Source organism: Aricia agestis, chromosome 20 (assembly GCF_905147365.1).
Source record: "Aricia agestis chromosome 20, ilAriAges1.1, whole genome shotgun sequence".
Taxonomy (NCBI): domain Eukaryota; kingdom Metazoa; phylum Arthropoda; class Insecta; order Lepidoptera; family Lycaenidae; genus Aricia; species Aricia agestis.
The window spans coordinates 6,766,749-6,779,141 of record NC_056425.1 but is presented as its reverse complement, the minus strand read 5'-3'; the positions used below and the strand labels follow the sequence as shown (position 1 = coordinate 6,779,141).

The window sequence follows — 12,393 nt, the reverse complement described above, 5'->3', positions numbered from 1 at the left end:
TAACTCAATATGATGTATTTTTTGTGGGGTTGTGTATTTCATATAACATTCGTGTAACTTAACAATGTCTAAATATCCACAGCCAAGTAATTTAAAGACTTCGTCCTTTTTGAGAAATATCTATAACTAGATGACGCCCGCAACTCCGTTGCGACAAAACTCGTTTATTGCGTGGGAACCGTACATTTTTTCGGGATAAAAAGCATCCCATGTCCTTTCCCGGGACCCAAAGTATCTCAGCTCACGCCAAATTTCAGCAAAATCGCTCCAGCGGTTTGGGCGTGAAGAGGTAACAGACAGACAGACAGACACACTTTCGCATTTATAATATTAGTAAGGAAGTATGGATTTACTTACTTTTAAAATCCTTCGCTTCAGCAGTACACGGCCCTCGGTCCAGGAAGCATTTTAGGTAGTTCATAAGAATCCTATCGTTTTCCAGCAGCGGATTTATATCAAAGTCGTCATATTTGGCACTGTAGAAGTCTGCACCCACAAGAGCAGCCACAGCGATTAGTAGAAAACTGACGTTGAACATTTTGTATCTGTAAATCATTAACATACTATTAAAATTAGTTGTGATTCAGGTAGCCGGTCACATTGAGCTTACGAGGGATTTTGTAATGCCCAAGTGTGTGCAAAATACAATTACAATTTTTGTTCCTATAGTCTTATAACATCGTGAGATCTCAAGGGTTGACTAGCATGTGTATTGTGTATGTAGCCGATCTAGCGCATGGATTGAAGATGATCCATGTAATCTCTAATCAGGGGCCGTACCACGAAACCGTTTTGAGACTCAAACAATCGTACGAGAATGTCGCGTCCTACTCTAACAAACGAGAAATGACGTTGTTGGAACAGGACGCGGCATTCTCATTCGATAGTTTGAGACTCAAACCCGTTTCGTAGTAGGGCTACTGATCCCTAGTTTTGGACACGATATTTTTAGTTGTGTCTACGCGGAAATTGAGCTCTTACCACTACCACAGAGGCCATATGATGTGATGTGTTTAATAAGATTAAAAGAGATTTTCGATTTAATTATTTTGCAATTTTCATGAATCTTGTTTATCGAAATCGCTTCAGATTCTCTTTATTTAGCTGTACGCTAATCAATAGGATTCATTTAGAGCACTCTCAAAAATAACTTATAAGTTTTTGCGTCTCTACGAGTACCTACTCGTTTTTAGTTAGCACAGCACTCCACTCTTACCGTGTCCAATCAGCTGTTTGCACATGTGACTAAATCACATATGCCCGTGTAGTGTATTTATAAGATCTTACCAATGTCATTATCTAAGCGGTCATTAATGGAGAATTACTGTAGTTACCTATATGGGACGGTGGTTCGTCCGCAATGGTTTATGCAAACAAACGTTTACAATTTACATGAATTAATAAATATAAGGTATTTGTTGTTTCCCAAATGACTCCGATCATTCCATTTGATGACAAAACGACACTACCGGTGGTGTCATATGTAATCTCTAGTCTATATGACACCACCGAATATTAGTTATGTTACATAGTTACTTAGTTGTTGATAACTCCACTACAATAACAAAACTCCAAATAAGTTGAAGCAATAAAGTTTATATTTATCTGTCACTCAGATGGTCATCTTAACATCACTAAGGTGGTGCCATATGGATTAGAGATTCCACTGGTGGTGTTGTTTTGGTGGTGTTAAGAGGAAGGAACGAATGATTCCAAAATAAAACTATCCTGTGAGTCCCGAGACTCAATGTATCATGTGAATTTGATCAAATTCAAATCATCAAATTGATTCATAGGCAGATGATGGACCTACGTTGTGCATTGGAAAAAGACAAAGTTGGGAAAAACAGTTTTATGAGATAACTAGCTGTCCCGGTGAACTTCGTGTCACTTTAAAACCTTCCCTGGACTTCTACGAATATTTTAAGACTAAAATCAGCACAAACCGTTCAGCCCTTTTCGAGTTTTAGCGCGACTAACACATTTGAAAATCCATTTTTATATATTAGATAGATTTATAAATAAAAATTATAACTGAAGGGTTAAAAATAATAAAAACCGTAAGGTAGTAATTACAATAATTAATGTTCTGAAAGGGTTGAGATGTTCAATTATCCGTAAGGGCTTGCTCAACCGAGAAAAACAATAAGGAAGCCAGGTCCTAGATAAACTAGAATTTATTTGACGGAAGCAGCACCAAGGCCTAGATAAATGTATCACAACAAATGCAATGTCCATCTTAGACTTATCAATGTAAGATTCAATTAAGCATGTAATTATGCTAATGGTTCTCTGTAACGAGTACTTAGTTGGAATTATTGTTGTAAATAAGTCAAGTGACTAAGATTTTATTGTTTTCTTATAGAAAATGTTCCCGAGGAATATTTGGAAACAATTGCCGCGCTCAAAGAAATAATATAAGCTTATATTATTTCTTGTATGGGCTTATATTTTCTTGTATGCGCTTGTATGGGTAGTACATAATATTTTCTTTCGTTTTTTTTTGGTAAAACTAACAATGATATTTTAATCTTCGTCTACTTAAAATGAATTTATAATATGAATTGAAATTGTCGATACAGCGGATCTAAAATAGCCGCTTTGGAGAATGAATCATATTATTATATTATGATAAGTACCTGGATGACCGAGCTTTGCTCGGTATAGCAAACACTCATTGACTTCGTGTTACTTAACAACGCCATCTGCGCTGAAAAACCTATATATACTCGTATATATATATACAAGAATCGCTCGTTTAAAGATATAATATAATATGAATGGTCTCTTTGCGTGCAATTTATATAATACTAGATGACGCCCGCGACTCCGTTGCGCCAAAATTCGTTTATCGTGCGGGAACCGTACATTTTTCCGGGATAAAAACTATCCTATGTCCTTTCCTAGGATTCAAAATATCTCCATGCGAAATTTCAGCAAAATCGGCAGTTTGACCGTGAAGAGGTAACAGACAGACAGACAGGCAGACACACTTTCGCATTTATAATATTTGTATGGAAGTATGGATGTGTATTGTGTAGTAATTGATCGCACTCAATTCATACTGATTTGAAATTCATTAGTTTAACAGTTTAGACAATTCATTTTCTGAATTGATTTGAGAGGAATTATTGCACTTTGTGACCTTTTTAGGTCTGTAGACAATATCAATATCAATTGATATTGTCTGTCATTTTTGATAATGATGATGAAATAACAACGCCTGATAAAAAATTTTAGCAAATCATCATTTGCTTGCATAATTTAAAAGACTACGGGATCGTAGAAGCACAAAGTACCTGTTGTAAATGTGTTGTATTAACTTGAAACTTTGCTATTACTTGTTTTACCATACTAAGCAAATCGTTGTCTAAATTATACACTTTTCTGTTAACTATGTCTATTTATTCTTTTCCCAATTTGCCATAGATTTTATATTTTATCATTTTTATGTTTTACAGTCTCTGGATCGTTGAAAGATGTCAATTATGACAATTCATTATTGTTGTGAAATTCTTACTTAACAAATAAATTATATTTACAAATCTTTAATATCATAATGGTGGACAAAAACTGTGAAGGAAAAGGAAATGTAGGTATGTTCACAGACAGAATTCCAAAGATCTGTGCAGCGGGCATACAGTCGGCTCAACCAAATGACCACGTAGCTGATTCACTGGAACATTACTTGCTGAAAGACAAAGTGGATGCTCTACTCAGTGACGCTATCATACCACCTGAAAAACCTAAGCCTCTACCACCTTTGAGACGTCCTATTAAACCAGACATGAGAAATGCTGGACCTTATGGAGAATTAGCCAGCCTTATTAATCCACCGATGAAAACAAGATTCCAGACTCTCGTAGACGATTTTAAGAACACTGCGTACAAATCATATTGGAACCAAGCCGTTGGGCAAGGAAGAGATCCCGTGCCCATGTTACCGGAAGGATTAAATATTAAATCAACTACTTTTGGAAAGAAAACTATTTACGACGAGCGTTTATATGATATTATACTACCGAAAAATCCTTTGCCTGATAAAACTCCATTAACGAAATATCCAGGTGTGCAAACTAAACGAAACTATTCAAATTTCAATCCCGATCTCACATTCGGTTATCGAAGTAAAGCAGATAAAAGAGGCATTTTAGCTAAATGCTGTTTGACTGACGATAAAACAGTACTTGGAACTGATTCTATTTCAGTACTAAATGTTACACAAGCTCAATATAAAGATGAAAATTATCCAAAAGTAGGAAAAGTTATAAATGCGAATAACACAAATCCGTTATGTGGTGCTGAACTATCAAAAGATGCAACTGAGGCTGTGGGTGTTCCCGACTGCCTTACATTTTGCCGCTTGAACAAAGATAAGGTGCTACTCAAAAAGTGCCTTGGACATTTGAATACTGTGAGAAAATGTTTGCGCACTCGAGTGTTGCCTTCGTTTTTCCATGAGTTTTATTTAAATTTAAAGTACCTAGACACAAACTCAAGCAATTGGCTATCAAAAGATACAGTGTATAAAATGTGTAAAAAGAGATACGTCGTTTTTGATTCATCGTTACTTGAACCGTTGCTATCTATGTGGAACATTTTTAATGGGAAAGAAATTGAATACAAGCTTTTCATTCAAACAATAAACTATCGAGAGCCTTTAATGGATATTCCAAAAGTGTCAGACATATCAGGTGAATGTCTTAATTTCAGTACCACATACAGAGAAATGGTAAAGCCAGATCAGCCAGTGGACTGTAGAGACAATGCAGGAGTTCCGTCAGGGAGATATCTAGATATGGACTATCCAGTTACTCCAAATGAATAATGCAAAGCAAACATTGTTGATTTGCCTCACGAATCTGACGTCAGATCTTGCATATCTCCTAGTATTTTAACTTTATTTAACGTGACTCATCGAGAAATGTTCGCAAAGCGTGAACCTCATGTCATCAAAGAAGTATTTGAAAGAGCAGGTGAAAAATTCGATGATAACGATTTCGAAAAGATTTGGGCGGAGGCTCAAAAACTTCATTCAGAAGGCTGGGTTTGTTACGAGACATTTAGAACAGCTTTACGGGATAATAAAAATAATAATACGAAAGATTAGAGCCAATTATATTATATTTTGAACAATACAAATATAATTCAAATGCTACCGATAGAACCTTTGGAGTTACGCTTACGTTATTTTTAAATTGATCACTCACTATCATGATATCACAGAAGCCTTGCTATTGGTTGTTAATATGCTGCATTTCAAAAGGTACCAATAGCATTTGAATCTGACAATAAATAACATACATTATCAATTATTGCTTATTACGAAGACAGAAACTTTTCGAGTTCGTCAAGATGTTTGCCCTCAGGGTCGAAATGCTTTTGGAGATCTTCGAAGATCTTGGGGTAAGAGGATCTGATGATACCTATCGCTGATTTCCCCAATTGTTTCTGCTCGTCCGTGCACGTTCCACAGCCATTTTCAACAAATTTAGGGATTAGTTCTGAAAATAAACATAATATTATTTGCATTTTTTAATTAAAATTATTGGTATTGTTATTATTTTCTGGTTTTATTACACTCCCTGATTAACTGCAACGTAGTTGCAATAATATTTACTGGGGCTGTTAATTAATAAAACCTTGACTTATAAAATGCTCCGCCAATAAAGATTGTGAGCCAGAAAAGACAACTTACACTAAAATAATATATCCTACCTATGTAAAGTCTCATACTACCTAGATGTTTCCCACAACTTTCTTATTCAGAAAATCATTGATCTCACGGATTTCTTTGGTAAGTTTATGTTATATTCTATCCTAGGACTCAAACTATGTCTATCCAAACTAATATTATACACGCAAAACTGTGTTTGTGTGTCTGTCGGTGACTTCACGCCCAAACCACTGAAACGATTTTGCTGAAATTTGGTATGGAGAAATGAAATACTTTGTGCGACATAGGCTACTTTTCATCCTGGAAAAATGTACGATTACCGCGCGATAAACGAATTTTCGCGCAACGGAGTTGCGGGCCTCAACTTGTACTGATTAAACACGAAGTACGATTTAAACAAGGTGACAGACAGACAAACTATCGCATTTATGGCTTGTATTATAATCAAGATCTTTCTAGAACTTACCCTTAATCTTCTTCATGCCCTCCGAGCAGTCTCCTTTGTCCAGCAAGCAGTCGGTGTACTGCATCAGCACCTTCTCATTCTCCAAAGCAGCAGAGAGGTCTTCCTCTGCGAACACGTAGACCAGGGTCGCCAGAAACAGAAGAGCTACCTTCATCTTGATGGGGTTTTACTCCTAGTACTCGGTCCTGTTGATGTATCTCTGCTCCTAGTATGTCGAGATATACATCTGGTCCTCATATACTTCCAGTTATATAGTATACAGGTGGATAGTTGAGATTGCAGAACGTTGAGTCAATTTACAATTGCATTCATTGTATTTAATGAGCTCATTATAAATTATAACTCCTTACCGAGACTGGTGCATAAAAAAGTGATGAGTAGATAGGTATTTAAGATTTTTGTGTGCTTGAGCTAACAAACCTTGCGCAAAATCTAATAAATGATAGAGCAGTAATGATAAATACTTGAATACTAAAATTATAAATGCTAAAGTCTTGAAGATATTCTGAATCCTGGAAAAGAATACAGGATAGTTTTTTAACAAGAAAAATGCGTGATTTTTGACAAACGAATTACGGTGCAGCAATATTGTAGGCAACAAGTTTATTTATACAATTTCTCATCAGTTTCGGAAATCTTTTTTTTTGTCACACAGACTTACATTGCTATTATGTATTGAGTACTTTATGTTAATGTTGCTTTGTTATACTCATAACAGAAGCTGTGATATATTGATTTAATATTTATCAAGTTAGTAGCGCTTGCTAGATCATTTGATTTTCTGGGTTTGTATTCTCAGCAATGATGAAGTATTTTCATAAAATTTAGTATCATATAGATTACTAGCTGTCCCGGCAAACGTTTCGGGCCTATTTCACCCGTATTATTTTATTGAAGTGACTAAATAAATATGTCACCATGGCAACATCCATCGCTATCCCGTCGCACAAACAATGGTCGCCGTCAGTCTCGAGTTGTCATAATTTACTATTATTTATTCAACAAATGCACTTAAAAGCACCCAGTAGCCGATTCTCAGACCCACTGAATATGCATATAAAATTTGGTTAAAATCAGTAGAGCCGTTTCGGAGGAGTACGCGGCCTAACATTTGTGACACGAGAATTTTATATACATTCATTAAGATGATATAGAGTTTTGGTGTGAAAAGCAGGATCTAAAAAGTTTATTTTGTTAGGTAAGCAGCGCTTTTTTAGTTTTTTAAGTTATCTGTATATTCGAAAGTCCAGTAATTCTAAGTCATTAAGGTACTAAGAAATAAAACCACCATTACTAATAATTAAAATAAATTATATTATGAAAAATTATAATCTCTGTCAACATTTTAAAATATAGCCATGCTTATGTTCCTGTAATAAAGACTTTATCAAATACCTTGATGTTTAGAAACCATATTTAACAGTTCATGGTCCGTAAATTATAATGATATTATGTAAGACTTTTAATGGTGATGATGATGTTGATGATGAATGATGAACGATGACAATGATAAAGATGAATATGTGAAAGAAATTTGCTGATAAGATAATCCTCAACAATGAATGATTGTAAGCCTAACTTCTCTCTCTGAAAAAACCTTTCACTCTTCTTATTACAACCTTGATAAAAATAATATTAAAAATCTGAATCAGTCTTGTATCTTAGGGCCAACCAACACGTACCATAACCACAACGCAACGACAAAATGCCGTCAAGCAGTGGTTACGTGTGAATGGTGTCGCTGAGGCTTTTTGTAGTTGCGTTGTGGTACCGACAAAATGTCGACGTGGTTGTGTTGTCGCCAGTAGTTGCGGTGTGGTTACGTACGAAAGTGAATATAACGGAGGGAGGGAGGAGTGCGGGCGGTGTGCGCGCACCGTCTTTGCATCGACGCAACGTTGTGGTTGCGATATAGTCAGCCACTAGTTCGCTTGCGGTCACGATGTGGTCGGTATCACAAAAGTGGTCGACAACGACTGCAAAATGTGGTACGTGTGAATAGTCCTGTTCATTTACAATACGAAAAGTGTGGTTGTGGTTATCGTGTGGTTGTGGTACGTGTGGGTTGGCCCTTAGTCATTAATCGTAGTCTTCTAGTTGCCGGTAATCAAGAAGTTGAATAGAGCTGGTCTGTTGGCACGGGCGGGGTCGTACTTGTCTAGGAGCTCGAAGAATCTGGTCTCGCTCTTGGATTTGATGCCGAGGAGAAGTTTTCGCACGACGTCCTTCTGTTTTGGTGTGCAACGGGAACACGCGGTTGACAGGGTCTCAGGCAAGTATACTGAAAATAGAAGAAATATTTCATACTTACTAGATGACGTTTATCGCGCGGGAACCGTACATTTTTCTGGTATTCTATGTCCTTTCCCGGGACTCAAAGTATCTTCATACCAAATTTCAGCAAAATTGGTTCAGTGTTTTGGGCGTGAAGGGTGACAGATAGACACACTTTGTCTACTACTTTGACTACCAGTGTAAGTTTCAAAATCAATGGGGTTTATTAAAAAAATTAACTTTTTTTCCAAAAAAAAGTTGTTTATTTTTGAACACAAAAATACTTTTCTACAAACAAAAAGCATATCAGGGTTCCGTAGTCAACAAGGAACCCTTATAGTTTCGGTCTGTCCGTCCGTCTGTGTGTCTGTCTGTCTGTCCGCGGTTTTTCTCAGAGACTATAGGTCCTACAAAGCTGTAATTCGGTATGTATGCATATTATCTTAATGATGGCGACAAAATGGTATGTAAAATCTTTTTTTCGTAAAATCTCTTATCAAACTCGAATCAAAATTGACATCGCAATTACCAAAGTCTAAGTTTTCGATCGTTTGCTAATTGAGCTACAGCACGATCGTGCACTAGTCGATACATCGATTGTCGGAGTATCAGAAAAGGCCGAGATCGAGTTGACTGTTGATTCAAATCTCAATAATTATGTCAGGGGTCAGGTTAGTGCGCTTTTTTGTCTGCTACAAACCTAGTGTTATTGTAACACCTCCGTGGTCCAGTGAATCAGACTATGACTCTTGACTTGGAGGTCGTGGGTTCGATTCCCGCGTTGGAAACATGTTATTTCCAAGTTTGGTTAGGACAGGGCAGGCTGATCACCTAATTGTCTGACAAGTAAGATGATCCATGCGTCGGATGGGCATGTAAAAAGTCGGTCCTGCGCCTGATCTCTCGCCAGCCGTGTCGGTCTTCAATCACACTAGGTTATAAGAGTAAAAGGAATATAGAGTGCTCTCGTGTACTGCGCACACTCTTGATCATAACTGCATGCATAACTGGCTTGGTTTCAATGAAACCTGTTACCGTCACCGAAACTGGTGTGGGACTTTATCATTATTATTGCACGGGTAGTATTAAAGTGTATACATACATTTGAAGTTCTTCCCGTCCTTCGTACAGGGTCCTTTCTCCATGACGCACTTGTAATAAGCAAGGAGGATCCTCTCGTTCTGTATGATGGAATCAGCGTTGAAGTTATCGTATTTGTTGGACTGCTGGCAGGTCACCACCACCGTCAGCGCACACAGCAGTATTACGTACTTCATGGTGGAAAACTTCTGCAAGAAATTGAGTAAAGGGTGAGAATCATATAGCCTAGTTTTGTAGCAATGCTATGGCTTTTTAAAAGAACCATTCAAATATGGAACAGAGGACTTAGCTAAAACATTTTCTTTTTGTCTCCTATAGGATCGCCGATTAAAATTTTTAGAATTTTGTCTAAGCCTCCATGTAGAACGGCAAGTTTTTAAATTAAATTTGTTTGGGTGATAAATTAAGTTTCAGTTTGAATTGATGGGTCATTTAAAAAATGCAGTGCATCGCCTCGTTATTTTGCACTACTGGTCTTAAGGGGTATCCAGAGATGCAAAAACACGTAACATATGACAAGTTTATTTCGACGTAGAAGAATATTTCGACACTGGTCATTGGTAAGCACAGCTAATTCATTACAATCTAACATAGAATAAAAGTTGTATATTTTCCTTATGTGTAAATGAGTACTACTTTACACAGGTATTGTTAAACCGATAAAAACTGTCTCCAAATAACTTTCACTATTGTTGTTTCATGAGAGTTTTGTCACGTTTCTGTTTATGTTAGCTCAGGAACAAGATAGAGGCGGGAGCGAGTTGGTCCAATGTGATTAGAGTTATTAAGAGGTGGATAGCGGATCTACAATTATTTATGAAATTTCTGTCGAAAATCTCAGAAACCAATACATTTTTTGACAGAGGATTATTTAGAAGGAAATTTCAAAAATCAACAAAACTTGGTTGACTACAGTACTCTAACCAACAGATTTTTTGAATATTGGTAGGTTAATAGTTATATAATTTAAGAGTAATATTGTTCTACAAAAAGAACAATCCATATTTTAGGACCATCAAATCAAAGTATGAAATCCTTTCTATCTCTGTTAGCTACCACTTTCAAGATTTTTCGCAAATTAAAATGTTGTTTATCTTATCAAAATGAAGCTACTCACAAAAAAATAGCTTGATAGTAATAAAAAAAAATGTTCTAGGGCTCCCTGACTAACATTATTGTAATCAAAAACTATCAAAATCTAGGATACTATTCGTAATTTATTAACATTCTCTTAAATCCTTAAATAAACTCTTATATATTTGACCATAACATCATGATTAAATACAAAGCAAACACATGATTGTGTATATCTGTATGTGATTTATAAACGCAAACAGGATTGTATGGTATGGAAAAATACTGCACATCTGATTTTAATTATAATAATTGTATGATACAAGATCAATTGCAAACAAGCATTAAAATGTATCACTTGAAAAATATTCTGTTAATGAATAAGGCATAGCTTTGATTAAAATAAAATGTAGGTAAGTATGCTCCCTCTACATTATAAACACAATTAAAAAAAAACAGTTCAATGTTAAAAGATCACGAACACTAAATTTCTAAGATGAAGTCGGTTGGTACTGCTGGCTCCCTTATTTTTAAAAGGACATCAAATTCTCTAGACTTTGGTATATTCAGCTTAGTTACATTAAGATTCTTTGGCTCCGTCCTCGACCAAGAATATACGTTTGGATGGACACTGGTTAATTTAATTTCTGTAGTATAATTTTTTTAATATATAAGTACTTTCAGCGGGACTAAAACAAAATACTTCTTTACCATTATCACAATAATTAAAGTCAAACCAAGAATATAGACAGCAAAATTATATTACAAAACAATAAAAGATGATGTTAACCAAGATGATGTTAAATTAGATTGATGATCTATTTTAACATCTATAGTCCATTTTATGCTTTAAGACTTTTTTAGGGTTCCATACCCAAAGGGTAAAAACGGGACGCTAATACTAAGACTTCGTTGTCTGCCCGTCTGTCTGTCTGTCTGTCTCCAAGCTGTAACTCAAGAACGGCTATAGCTAGACTTTTGAAATTTTCACAGATTATGTATATTATCTGTTGCCGCTATAACAACAAATACTTAAAATGAAATAAAGTTAATATTTAAGGGGGGCTCCCATACAAGAAACGTGATTATTTTGGCCTTTTTAGGTTCTAGCTAGGCACTTCAAATTTTCACAAAATACTTAATTATATTTGTACTTTAATAATTAATAATAAAATTAAAATAAGGTAAATACTTAAGGGCTCCCATACAAAAAACATAATTTTTTGTCTACTTTTGCTCTATACCGGTACGGAACCCTTCGTGCGCGAGTCCGACTCGCACTTGGCCAATTATTTGTTACTAATTTAAGTAGTCTAAATTTTTTGCCCATATCCTTTATCCTCTTATTAAATTGTTTATACTAAAGAATAAAAAGTTATCCTAAGCCAATTTCACTTCTAGCAACCAATATGATATTTACCAAGGAGGCTTTAACTATCGTTTGGACAAAGTAAAAGCGATGAAAGTACTCACAATGGTCGTGCTCGGGGCGACAGTCGGCGGCGGTCTGGCGGGGCCCGTTATAAGCCCCCGGACAAACCAGTCCAGGTCGACCTAACGGGCACGACCATCGAAAGTATACACTCTTTCTTTGTTTTTGTTTATACTTGTAAACACACGCGACTTTGTTTTTAAATATAAAGTATTTACAGAGTATATATGATCTCGGCTTGTCTCTGTCTGATATACTGAAATAGTGGCATAGCAGATAAGGACAGCGGAATTTGAATATACATTGCAGCTTTTCTGATGCTGCGAGTGTCCATGGGCGACGGAAGTTGCTTACCATCAGGTGACCCGT

At 36.1% G+C, this 12,393-nt stretch overlaps 4 protein-coding genes across 4 annotated transcripts in view; 1 reads left to right on the top strand and 3 right to left on the bottom strand.

Annotated features, from left to right (window-relative positions):
- Nucleotides 1–562, bottom strand: part of LOC121737412 — a 35,586-nt gene extending 35,024 nt beyond the window's left edge. Inside the window, exon 1 of the mRNA XM_042129086.1 lies at nucleotides 358–562. Coding sequence (XP_041985020.1) covers nucleotides 358–562 — 205 coding nt within the window. The remainder of the gene's footprint in view (nucleotides 1–357) is intronic.
- A 2,895-nt stretch (nucleotides 563–3,457) lies between these two features.
- LOC121736948 (EF-hand domain-containing family member B-like) lies at nucleotides 3,458–5,112 on the top strand. Its single transcript, XM_042128425.1, is given in 1 exon segment — nucleotides 3,458–5,112. A coding segment is annotated over 1 exon segment (1,551 nt). The 5' UTR covers nucleotides 3,458–3,559; the 3' UTR covers nucleotides 5,111–5,112.
- LOC121736960 (allergen Tha p 1-like) lies at nucleotides 5,107–6,369 on the bottom strand. The gene is made up of 2 exons (XM_042128439.1): nucleotides 6,144–6,369; nucleotides 5,107–5,504 (listed from the first exon to the last, which is right to left on the bottom strand). Exons 1-2 carry the CDS (start codon nucleotides 6,295–6,297, stop codon nucleotides 5,323–5,325), a joined length of 336 nt encoding a protein of 111 aa, XP_041984373.1. The 5' UTR covers nucleotides 6,298–6,369; the 3' UTR covers nucleotides 5,107–5,322.
- A 1,851-nt stretch (nucleotides 6,370–8,220) lies between these two features.
- LOC121736959 (ejaculatory bulb-specific protein 3-like) lies at nucleotides 8,221–12,186 on the bottom strand. Its single transcript, XM_042128438.1, has 3 exons — nucleotides 12,066–12,186; nucleotides 9,520–9,706; nucleotides 8,221–8,424 (listed from the first exon to the last, which is right to left on the bottom strand). The coding sequence occupies exons 2-3, from the start codon at nucleotides 9,692–9,694 to the stop codon at nucleotides 8,237–8,239; spliced, it is 363 nt and encodes a 120-aa protein (XP_041984372.1). The 5' UTR covers nucleotides 9,695–9,706; nucleotides 12,066–12,186; the 3' UTR covers nucleotides 8,221–8,236.
- Nucleotides 12,187–12,393: the final 207 nt, after the last annotated feature.

Coding starts and splice junctions, on each gene's coding strand:
- LOC121736960 (XM_042128439.1), bottom strand. CDS start 6,297: ATGAAGGTAGCTCTTCTGTTTCTGGCGACCCTGGTCTACGTGTTCGCA. Junction 5,505..6,143: donor GGGCATGAAGAAGATTAAGG/GTAAGTTCTAGA, acceptor GTTTATTTTCAG/AACTAATCCCTAAATTTGTT.
- LOC121736959 (XM_042128438.1), bottom strand. CDS start 9,694: ATGAAGTACGTAATACTGCTGTGTGCGCTGACGGTGGTGGTGACCTGC. Junction 8,425..9,519: donor GGACGGGAAGAACTTCAAAT/GTATGTATACAC, acceptor TTCTATTTTCAG/TATACTTGCCTGAGACCCTG.